Source organism: Ctenocephalides felis, unplaced genomic scaffold (genome assembly GCF_003426905.1).
Source record: "Ctenocephalides felis isolate EL2017-DRISC unplaced genomic scaffold, ASM342690v1 CF-g0.4_SCAFFOLD_01886, whole genome shotgun sequence".
In the NCBI taxonomy this organism is placed as follows: Eukaryota; Metazoa; Arthropoda; class Insecta; order Siphonaptera; family Pulicidae; genus Ctenocephalides; species Ctenocephalides felis.
Window position 1 is genome coordinate 36,546,020 of NW_020538040.1, and position 13,154 is coordinate 36,559,173.

Here is a 13,154-nt window from a genome sequence, read left to right on the forward strand (position 1 = left end):
TAATATAATCGAAAAACATCTTACAATAAATAACAAAATTGATATTAAATATAAAATTATAAAAAGGGACAAAAATATATACATACCAAACCAGGAAAAACACAAAAAAAATAATAAAACGTCTAGAAAAAAAACAAAAATAAAAATTTGTGTTTTTCTTGGTTTGGTATGTATATAATTTTCTCCTTTTTACAATTTGATATTTAATATCAATTGTTTAATGGAATAAAAAAGTTTTCTATTTTAATCCTTTTTTTAATTTGACGATTGGGCTGCAAAATACTTCAAATATGTATCAACGCCGATAAAACTATCATATCATATATAGATCTATAGATATATATATATTATTATATATAGATATTATATATATACAATGTATGTACATATATATGGTAGGGTACTGAGTAAAATAGGGGCACTAGACCATTGCAGTATATGGGTCCTGCAATAATATATTTTTATATTAGATACCAAATTCCACCAATAACTCTTATTTAAAATAATAAAATAAAATTATAATATATTAAATATCCCTATCAATTTTTACATAATTTTGTCAAATAAATTGTTCTTAAAAAAAATTTGAACGTTAGCAATCATTATTTAATACAAATTAGTTTCAACTTCAAATAATGTTGAAAATAATGGATTGGATTATCCGGATTTTGGATTATCCGGATGCCTATCGACAACACAATTAGTCCGATTAATCAAGGTTCTACTGTATATTTATTTATTCATTTATTTATTTGTGTGTATTTATAGAACTGAAAATTATCACTAGTTAAGAAAAGTAGAACATATAAAAAATCCTTTCATGCGTCTCCAAAATGAATAACTTCACAGCTCTAATGGGCCAAAAAACTTTTCATTTCACAGTCTGCAAAACTATGAATTGTAATAGTAAAAATTCAATTACAGGACCCCATAAACTGCAGGTGCCCAATTGGGCATACTATATGCTATGATTTATAACTGATGAGGGCAGCATTGCAACAACCCCATTTGGCAAAATGGTTGGAGATTCAGCTGAAATTGGCGTGGCACTTGTAGAACAACAAACTTTGAAAACCATCTTCATATTGTGAGATGAACACCGCCCACCTATTCGCCGATGCAAATCATCTTTGGATGAAGTAGAAATGAAATAATAATCATTACCAGCTAGAAATTCCAAACCACCTGGTTGTGGTGTAAATGGACGAAAGGTTATAGTAAAGTACATCAATTTGTGTGGCTTATCACAGATTGCTATTATTCGAGGATTTGGGTTTGTAATGCGACAAGTGTCATACTCCTCCTTCGATACATTATATTATGTACTTTTCAGCATCTTCGTCATGCTCTCCTGGGAGTACAGTGGGCAGATAATATTAACCTGATCATACTCAAAATTTATATTTCCCTTATTAACGTCAATTATGTGATCAGTGTTATCAATTCTGAAGATACTATTCGTTGTGTTCCAGTGTACATAAAACGTTTTAGCACAGTTTGAAACGGTGGAAAGAAGGACTGTCTCTAAACATACTAAAAAATCACTGTCAAGCAAGATGTTAATTTTTTCGGCATAGCCACTGCATTTCATGGCACTCATTGCTGCGAGCGCACTCGCCATACCTTTTCGTTAATAATTCACATCTTTCAAACCAATACTAAATATACATCAAATTGGAAAAAAGCAATCGCTTCGTAAAAATAATCGAATTTGTAAAACATATTTTAATTCAGCACTTTTTTAAATCACATTAAATATACACTATAACTTTTGTTTAACTAAAATTAATATAGTAAACAATTTATAATAAAAACGTCGATTTTTCAATACCCCTTTTCCATCAATTCACGTCATAATACTTTTTGAAAGAAAGAGCATTTTGCAAAACTGTAATGTTCCTTCAACAATTTACTTCAGCTTAGCTTTATTAATTAAATATCGTTGTGATATGCACTGACAGGAAATTTGTCCAATCAAGTGTCAATATACGAAACGCTTACGGACGACCATTAGTTAAATAATGTAAAAACACAATGGAGGAACGCTAAAGGTTGAATGCAATATGACAACCCTGCTCACTCTAAATCGCTGAACAAACCACTTCAAGAAAATAAATTCTGTTGCAATTAAATGAGAACACCCCACTGTAAAACATATTTTAATCCTCCAGTTAATTTAAGTACAATTGTACTTTAGCTATCTTATTTTATTCATGCACGAAAACAAATATGTACGATAGATCTGAGAAGTTTTAGTGTGCTTACAATATTGTTACACCTGGAAAAGTCTTATGTTGATTTGTTTATTGAATGAATGTTTAACACACCTGATGTAGACAACCGCCATTTTTAAAATACATTTTATTTCAAATATATATAATGTTACGAAAATAAAATTGTCGATATTGAACACATTTTACACATTAACTTGAAATTCACTTTTATTACATAAAAATTCAAAATTGCATGAATGTTCGTAGAAAACTAGCAAATGAGTTGAAAGATGATTCATAAACTTTTACATTTTAGAGATTACATTTGAAGATACTGCCGGCTCGACAGCAGACTGCTCTGTTTTAGTATTAATATTCTAAATTAATCTAAAAATGCTCAGTTAAGCATAGTTGCACAGAACAAGGATTGTTCACATGCATAATAATGCTGAATAACTAGATGCATTTGTATGAGTAAATTTTTCGATGTACTGGAACGAATATAATATTGCCATGAAGTTTAATAATCTTGCGACAGAATGTACTAGAATTTATTGATGTTCAACGTAATTTAAATTAATTATAATTATAGCAGGAATGCACAATATATATATATATATATATATATATATATTAAAAAAATACATGTAAATAAACAAGTATATATTATATAATTTTTTTATTTAGAAATAGTGATAATTTTCTTAAAGAAATACAAAAAAAACAAAATTTAATGTAAAGCGTAAATATCTTTAATCATTATATAAAAAACGTGTTTTTGTTGAATATATAATGTTACGAAAATAAAATGTCGATATTGAACACATTTTACACATTAACTTGAAAATTCATTTATTACATAAAATATTCAGAATTGCATGAAGTTCGTAGAAAACTAGCAAATGAGTTGAAAGGATTCATAAACTTTTACATTTTAGAGATTACATTTGAAGATACTGCCGGCTCGACAGCAGACTGCTCTGTTTTATGTATTAATATTCTAAATTAATCTAAAAATGCTCAGTTAAGCATAGTTGCACAGAACAAGGATTGTTCACATGCATAATAATGCTGAATTAACTAGATGCATTTGTATGAGTAAATTTTGCGATGTACTGGGAACGAAATATATTGCCATGAAGTTTAATAATCTTGCGACAGAATGTACTAGAATTTATTGATGTTCAACGTAATATTAAATTAATTATAAATTATAGCAGGAATGCACAATATATATATATATATATATATATATATATATATTAAGAAAAATACATGTAAATAAACAAGTATATATTATATAATTTTTTATTTAGAAATAGTGATAATTTCTTAAAGAATACAAAAAACAAAATTTAATGTACAAGCGTAAATATCTTTAATCATTATATAAAAAACGTGTTTTTGTTGAATATCAACTAAATTTTGAATTCTAAGACACAATAAAAAAAAATGTTTCTATGCGTTTTGTTTACTTTCAAAAACTTACAACCATTTTGAATATTCCAAGTCTTAATATCAAACAAAACATGCAGTCAATATGTCATACTTTTAGTCTGTCTTTTAGCTAATATATTTGAAAAGCCAAAAATTTTAAATGAAGATTATTTTGAAGAAGAAATTGTTTTGTTTCACTTATTAATTGCTTGCTGACAAATATTAATTTATAATATATTTCTACTTGAGAAAAATTTACGTATTAAAAATTACAAGTTGTATGCTTATATATACACAATATATATATATATATATATATATATATATGTGTGTGTATGTTATTTATATATGTAATGTATAAACACTTGTGCAAACACAGAGATCGTAGTATGCATCCACACATATAAGCATTTCAGTGTACAAATCAATTTAAGTCTATGAATAAAAACATTCAAACAACATAGCAAATTCTGAATAATAAGATTATGTTTAATAAAGTAACAATCATGGTAATATCTTTGACACAACGACTGTGTGTGTACTAACAATAAGCAAAATAGTTCTATTTTTTTTAAACTAATGTAAATGGTATTATTAAGCTAAACGTAGAAAGTAAAATCGTTTATTACCAAATATAAAAAGTATAAGCCATTTAATCTAATCAATGTAATTTTACAATCTGTGATTGTAAATGCTTCAAAAGCATTTACAATCACAGGGTATTGATTAATAAAATAATATTACAAAATGCTAAACTTCATCTTAAAAAATCATAAAATGAATGGAAAAAGCTTAAGGAAATCTGTAACAGATAGAGTATTGCTATTTGAAAAATGCTGTCCTAAAGGAAAAACTATGATAAGGTAATAAAAAAGAGTTAAATATTATAATAATTAAAATATACTAAAAAATTGAGTTTTGAGTCTTTACTTACAAATTAAACAATTACATTATAAATATAAAATACTAAAACACTATAATGATAACAATATACTACAAAATTGATTTTCAATATATATATATATATATATATATATATATATATATATATATACATTTTTATGTTTAAATTACCAATCCGAAATAAAATAACAACATTCTCAATTATTTTAGTTACACTTAAAATATATGCGATTATACTTTATGTGATACATATTTTCATTTATATAACAATTATAATTAAATGATGTAACACAATTTTTTATCACGTATTTATCATAACTTTTCGTTGAACGTAGTTAATTGATTTGTGCACTGAATGGTTTAACCCAAGCACACATATGCTCTTCATATACATACACACACACACCATATATATATATATATATATATATATATATATATATATATATGTATGCGTTCAATTCTCTTTTTACATAAATTTGATTTAATATCTATTTTAATTCATAAGCAAGCCGTAATTAATATTATTTCTGGCTCTTGTCAAATACAAGTTAAAAATTTAAAAAAATCTTTTTACACGAATTGATTTGTTTTAACATGATTTTTAATATTCGGGAATTGTTTCAGAGTCTTATAGATCAAATACAGCGAGAAAAAACGTTTAAAACGATCTTCAGAAAAAGTTACTAAAACTGGTTCACTGAAACGTTTAAACTATCTTCAGAAAAAGATCAAGTCTTTTTATTTGGGATCTTAGTCAGCATGGGTTCTTAATTATGCATAGTGTAAATATGTTATGGATATTTTAATCTGAGACTTAAAGAAGAAATATGTTCATACTAAATATTAACACCATAAAAATGAAGCAAAAACTTATTAACTCAATAATAGGTATATCTTAAAAAAAATGTAATCCTTTGCGTCATCAATATGAGAGATATAATAATCTTAACAAAAAGACACACTATCAACCTGCAATAGAAGCTAAGAGAGAAAAACAATCAGTTTAGATACATTAATTAAAATTTTATATAAACTCGCTTCAAAAGAAAGTGCAACAGCTGCAAGAAGGTATGCTGGTATAACAGAAATAACCAGAATGATGATCAAGAAAATCATCCAAAACATAGTCTTACACAAAGACCAAATGAAAAAAGCTTAAGTTGTGCCAATTGAAAAAAATCGGTAAAAAGAATATCACCAGGTAGAGTTGCTACCAAGCAAGCTGTATTGAGACTTTATTAATATTGAGACTTTATTAATAACTTGAAGAAGTTGATGTCAAAACAACTTGCATGAGCCGCAACTACAGTTTGAATGACTGATTCTTTTGAACTTGCTCTCCATAATATATACATACATTAAGATACGGAGCAACAGAGAATTGGCTGCCAAAGGTTACTGAAAAAAAAAATGGTTGAAAATGGGGATTACACCAACGATCAATTGAAATTGTTTTGGTTCAATGCTAAAAGAGAATGCAACTTAAAACCGATAGTAAACATTTAAAAGAGAAGCTTAGATTATGAGACAATATACATCCCATAAGCTATACTAAATGAATGCAAAATTAAAATTCTTTTAATACAGTGCATCCCAGTCATCCAGTCTTGAAGCAATTTTGCACTCTTTCTCCCAATACTTTAACACACCCGCTAGACCAGAAAATCAATAAAAATTCTAAATTATTAACACAGGAGACTAGAGATAAAAATTCAGAAATATTTTCATAAAATGATAAACAAAAGAACTCTGGCGAGGGTACAGTTATACCTGATTTTACGTACTGATTTGCGTTTATTGTCAGAAATTAACAATGCATAAATTTTTTTATGTCTATATTAAAAGAATTTCAGATATTATTTCCTTCTTCCCAAAGTATAATATTATTTTTAATAATATAATGAATTAAAATATATAAACATGATATAAGTTAAGAAAACAATTTTTTTTTTAATATTGTTTACAGCTAATTCTCTTTTTACAAATTTAATTTAATATGATTTGTTTGGGAACGCGTTCATTATGTAAAAAGAGAATTAGTTATATATATATATATATATATATATATATATATATATATATACACCTATGCATACATACTAATATTTGGTAGGCAAGAAACTGTTTTCGGTTCTCCCGCATATAAATAGCCTTATGTCCTTTTAATTTTTTTTTTCCTTTTGGCATTTGTTATCCGTTACATTTTGGTTTGGTCACAAGCAAATCGTGTGTGATTTCCTTTGTAAATGTTAGTTTAAAATCTACATAATGAAGTGCAAAAGCTAACATTTTCGGCGTATTACTTCTTCTGTAAAGGAAAGAAATCTGATGAGATTCATAAAGAGATATGAAAAATTTATAGCAATATTTGCTAACAGGTGGTGCATGTGGTTTAAAAGCTCATTTCTGATAAAACAAAGGAAACCAATATTCTGATTAACCACCTGAACTTGATAAACAAATAATAGCCATATATAAAACGGATGATCATAAAATTATTTGTGCGAATGTAGAGAGAATAAATATATCTCACAAATTGGAAAATGACTTAAGACCCTTTAAGAAGTCCAATTTTTGAACACACAAACTAAACACATATAAATCAATATATTATTAAAATTCACCATTGCCTAAAGTGAATCATCACTGGAGATAAAAAATGTATTGTAAAGTAATTCGAAAACTTTCATAATCCAAATGTAATAAACCAATCAGATTCAAATTTCAATTGGATCAAAGAAAACAAAGATTATTTTTGAGTTACTTTCAAGGTAGAATATCAGAATTAAAAAATTAGTTATGTTGCAGGACTTCCACATTTCTTTGGTAACAGAAATTTTTTGAAGCTTGGTTTGGCAGTCCTGACAACCTGGTAAAAATCCCACTATGACTTGAAACCACACTTGTTTGTTTTTTGCTGAAGTTCTATGAGAGTTTAATCATGAAGTTGCCATAAAGGTGACAAATTCTTTCTGCAAAAAATTGAGTTTTACTTTACACTATAAAACCGAAGTTTCTTTCTTGCTAACCTAATTATATATATATATATATATATATATATATATATATATATATATATATGTGACATTAGAAGTATTTGTCCTTTGAACCCTTCACCATTTTCACAAAATCTCACCAATAAGTATATAGGAGACTATGTATCACTCACTACAGCATACGAATTATAAACATTTAAATACATAATATTGTATTAATAATATTTTTAAAAAATCACAGTAACAAATGTTTTTTATCAGTCCAAAAACATTTTGACCACAATTGCTTTAAAAAACAACCGGTGGACATAGAATCAGTTCTGCCACTAAATAAATGGTTTCATGTGGATACAACTTTATTATATAACACAACACTTTTAGAAACGTGAGATGTTTTATTAATTTTTAAAAAGCACTTGTCCTTTAACTACAGTCTGTCTAATCGGAAGGTGTCTTCTGTTGAAGGGTCCGTTATAACATTCATTTCAGGATCAGTCAACATCTGCAGGCCGTCAAAGTCTATGGGATCTAATCCTTCTCTCAGACTTTCATCCGAAGGGAACAGGTTGTGATCAAAATGTCCTGTAATTGCCGAATTCAAATCCTTCGATAGCTCTGTTCCGCTAGTACCATTTGAAAAATCTGCAATAAGTAGTATTGAAATTATTATGTATATGAAATTAAACAGATAAAAGATTATGAAAATTGGATTGGATCCTAATCCAAAATAAGTAGTTAAAAATTTGATAACATTCCAATTATATTGTACTGCTAAAATAATGCAGAACTAGTGATGCATAGCATCGTGCCTTAAGGCAAATTGCAGAAACTTCCCGTACCGTAATGAATTATTCGAGGATTTAAAATGTTTTCAAATAGCTTATTATAAATGCTGTAACTTACATTATTCGTATTTTCTATTTATTTATTTTTTATTTTTTCATAATCAAGCCATAATCAATGATAATAAATATCATTTCAGGCTCTTGTCAAGCAAATAGACAAAATATAAAAATGCTTGTAAATTGGACAAAGGCGTATATTTACATAAAAAGTAAATAAACAAAACTTAATCAAGCTAGCGGAGTTAGAATGAATAACCTTATCTCATATTTCTAAGAATTATATAAACTGAATGGCTAAGTTAACATTATTTACTTCAAATATGTAAGTTGGGTTTAGAATTTTAGCTAGGATCAACATTAAAATCCGAACCATTTTAGATAATATTATTTTTTTGAAATTTTGAAATAAAAAAGAAACTTTTTGTTGCCTTGCCAACGCAAGCAAAATATTGAATCTTCCGAATCGGATGCAACGTTTCTTAACGTAATTTTTAGCACATTTTGCTCTGTAGCTCTGTAGCGGTGGACCTGCCTTCCAAAAACTTAATCAATTCTTCATTTCGTTCACAGGAGTAAAATGTTTTCTGAATCTGAATCCATCCAATTCCAAACGGACGCTCCGTTCTCTCAAAAAATAAATTACCATTTTTTGGTACTTTTTGTTCGCATCTTCAAAACGGCTGAACATGCCTTTGCCAAACACTAATTGGTTTTAGTCGGTGTCATACCGAGGCGGTATCGAGCCCGACATACCCTGGTAAAGACCTAGTCCGGGATGCACAAACGCATTTCCTTCGATATATAAAAAACAAATACAACCATTTTTTCTGTTGAGAACAATGTTGAGAACCCTCTGAAACGTAAAGATATGCAAGAACTTTCAATTTCAATTTACTGTAACACCGTACGGAAAGTTTATAGTAAAATACTTATTATTTGTGTTGATATAAGATTTATAAAAAATGTTTGTGAGCTATGAGGATGGTTTTAATGTATATTGAAGTCATTGAATTTAAAAAAAGGAAAACATTGTGTAATATTCTAATTCATCAAAGAAGATTTATAATAACGGCGGTATAAAAATAAGAACAAACGATAAATAAATAGTCATGAAGCAAAAAAGTAAGAATAAAAAACAATATTTGAAAATATCAATCAAGTATGAACTTTGAGGATATTAGAAAGCTAATGAACTGCGCTCGATACTGATCTAAATTGTATTAAAATTTTAATCTCAAAATTGGAGATCGCTTGATAATTGCGCGAAAACTTTAAAAATTAAGAATCTTTTGAAAAAACAAAATTCGGAATAAAACTTACAAAAGAAGAGCGGGCACTGAGATAAAACGCGACGATTAGTTACCTGTTAAGATTATGTCCGGTATACTAGTGGGTGTATTTGGAGTCTGAGGCGTCGTTTGTCTAGGCGTGGTGTCATGATTTCCGTAAGGCATTGTAGAAGGTGATGTGCTGAAATAACCGTTATCCTGCTGACCCAACTCTGCATTAACCAGACTTGCTACATCTTCCGCGCTAACTTCGGACTGTTCACAAAGCATAGATTAGTTCCAAACTTATCGTATCTGTGATCGTATTTGTTCCAAACACACACACAATTAACAAATCAATTAAAAAAAACATTCATACAATTTTTATTGATGTAACGATCTTTAAACCGATCTATTATATATTATCAACATCAAATTCAAGATTATACATACATACATATAAATATATATATTTTGTATGATTCTGAATTTGATGTTGACATATGTATTAACAAAGTCTAGTAATCGGGCATAACATCAATAAATAACATGAATTTCTCTCAAAAATTTATTTTAAATCCATACGTTTCGGCTATAATCCTAGCCTTCATTCAGTGGAAACTAAAAATAAAATTAAAAACTAAAACAATTGAATTGGAGTGAAAATAAAAAATAAAATAGTAAATAGTACTTACAATTAGTTAATCTTAGATTAGTGTTAAATTGGAAAATTTTAATAATCCATGGTTTCAAGATATGGTAATGCACTACACTATGTATTATAAACATTAAACTTGTAATTACGCAATATTTTCACAAAATACTAATTTAAAAAATCACAATTGGATAGTGTGTTGTTCGTAGACTTTTTATTAACAATAAAAATCAAACTAATTAAAAACTTATTACACGTAATACGCAAGTAAATATACTATTCTAATTGTAAGTATGAAAAAGTGCTTTCGAGCACTGAAATATACGCACAATCATAAATAAAATATTGTAACCATCATAAATAAACGAGAAAAAACAAATTCCTGTATAGCAGAAAATGTATACGATTTGCGTTGTGCCTTGAATTATACAATAACCAAAAGGGCTCGGACGAAGAGAAATGCGGATGCCTACGACTTACGCGAAAAAGAAACAAAAAAAAGAGAATTGAAATTCTAAGCACAAGCCATAGGTGCATGGAAGCCAAAGATTCAAAAGTTAAATTTTATATAAGATAAGAAAAGGCTTAAGACATCTATGATATCTATCAGAAGCTTCGTCTGCGGTTTTAGCATGCAAACTTTACGCCGCTTAGTATAAAAGATTCGTCGTTTTCCAAGTTTTGTGACTTTGAAACGTGTTATCCCAAAACAGTTAAATATATATATATATATATATATATATATATATATATATATATATATTAAGGAGGGTCGATTTGTATGGGTAAAAAAAAGTTCCATAGGCACATATGATTTTCGGATACTAGGGAAAACAAAATAAGATACTTTGCCGAAGAAACTGTCTCTTTAGAGCGCTCCAATAGTGTTCAAATGTATGACCGACCCCCACTAACTTTGGAAGACCGATCTATCCATTAATTTTGCTAAAATGCCAGCACATTTGAACACTATAACACGTTCGAAAATTATAACTTTACAATCCAAAAAGATTTTAATAATAAAACCAGCGAATACTCTGTGTTACGAATTTCGTCATTTCAACATGAATTTTAATGAGTATCTTTTTGTTAACATTTATTTTGATACCTTCGACATCAAAATATACTCTAAGCTCGTCACTTCACAACTCGTTTTTGTTTTCATTTGAATTATTTACTCATTTTGATTGCTTATATCGCAAATTTCCCTAGTGGATTAAGTTGTCTATATAGTGTTTCAAGACTCGAACTTAAAGGACGTATATGGTTATATCACTTTTAAATCCGCATGTTTAGCAAAATCCCGCATATTATTTTTTGAAAACACATAGACAGGGTTGTTTACATTCATTCATTGATAAAAATTAATTATAATGAAACTAAATATAAACCTAAACAAATGAATTATTTAAATATTAGGAACAAAATTACGTAATTAGTTAATTGTTTACAACAGAAATTCATATTTCTCTTATGTTTCACTTTAAATGTTAATTCGAAAGTATAATTCATTTCGAACAATTATGGAAAATGTTTATAATTACTATATATATTTATAAACTTTGATTAGATTACAAGCAAGCTGAAAATAATTTTAATTTTTAACCGATGAAGTTTACAAAGAATATATGAAGATTATTGAGACTTATTTTTAGTTCTTTTTCACTGAAAAATTTTTCAAATAATCATATATAAAAATTTATTAAACTTTTAATGATGTAACGTCCGATCATAATTTAATTCGTACAATTTGGTAGCTTGTGATTACAACGAACACCTTTATCTCTTACATATAAACACACATATACACACGTATACGCACACACAAACACATACACACATACATATAAATTTACATATATATACACACACACACACATATATATATATATATATATATATATATATATATATATATATGTTCGCATATCCAAACATATACACACAGGCATATAATTTAACTTTCGTTTATGTAATTAATAATAAGCAAGCCCTGATATTAATAACATTAATACCTTTATTAATAAAATATTATATCAGATTCTTGCCAAGCTTATTTATAATGAGCAAAATAGATAGTAAATATCTAAATGATGGCAGCTGTAGTTATATAATTCGATTTTGAAGAAATAAGCATAATAATTCTTTCCTTCTAAAATCATACAGGTAGATATAGACAGCCTATATGGTATGGCAAAGCGCCAACACCATTTTAATGTAAGATAAGTCACCATATAACAAGTTTTTATAATAGACATTGATTATTTAAATGAATAAATTTATTTTATAATTTCCGAACACAATACAACATAGCCGCGAACATTACACACACACACACATATATATATATATATATATATATATATATATATACATTGTAGAGTTTCGAACAAGAATCCAAAAAGTAATAAAAACAAAAAAAAAGTTTTTTAATAAACTATTTCTTTATTTATTTATTTATTTACTGTCGACGTTTCGGAACTAGGTACGTTCCATCTTCAGGACATCTGTCAAGAAACATGATCTTGATGAGATTTAAGCAAACAATATGTTTAAGAAAAGAAAATGGATTTTTTAAATTAGTTGAAAAAATAATAATGTACAGAAATATGATAATATAATCAAAATGAAAATGATAAAAAATAAATGACTGGATTATATAACAGGATATTAAAAATGATAAAAATTTTTAAACACAAATCCAAGACTACCATTTAATATATATATATATATATATATATATATATATACATATATATATATAAAGTATAGAGCGGGGCACAAAGGTCCGATTCGATTTTGAGCAATTATATTGTGAAAACCAATCAATTAAA

At 27.3% G+C, this 13,154-nt stretch overlaps 2 protein-coding genes across 2 annotated transcripts in view; both read right to left on the reverse strand.

The window, feature by feature from the left end:
- Positions 1-958: 958 nt before the first annotated feature.
- LOC113374898 (ephrin-B2a-like) lies at positions 959-1,621 on the reverse strand. Its single transcript, XM_026614856.1, is given in 3 exon segments — positions 959-1,319; positions 1,321-1,357; positions 1,360-1,621. Coding segments are annotated over 3 exon segments (660 nt in total).
- Positions 1,622-7,643: 6,022 nt separating this feature from the next.
- LOC113376454 (CREB-regulated transcription coactivator 1-like) overlaps positions 7,644-13,154 on the reverse strand; it is a 34,180-nt gene continuing 28,669 nt past the window's right edge. The window contains exons 9-10 of the mRNA XM_026616371.1: positions 9,761-9,941; positions 7,644-8,194 (exon numbers count right to left, since the gene is read on the reverse strand). Coding sequence (XP_026472156.1) covers positions 7,980-8,194; positions 9,761-9,941 — 396 coding nt within the window. The 3' untranslated portion in view covers positions 7,644-7,979. The remainder of the gene's footprint in view (positions 8,195-9,760; positions 9,942-13,154) is intronic.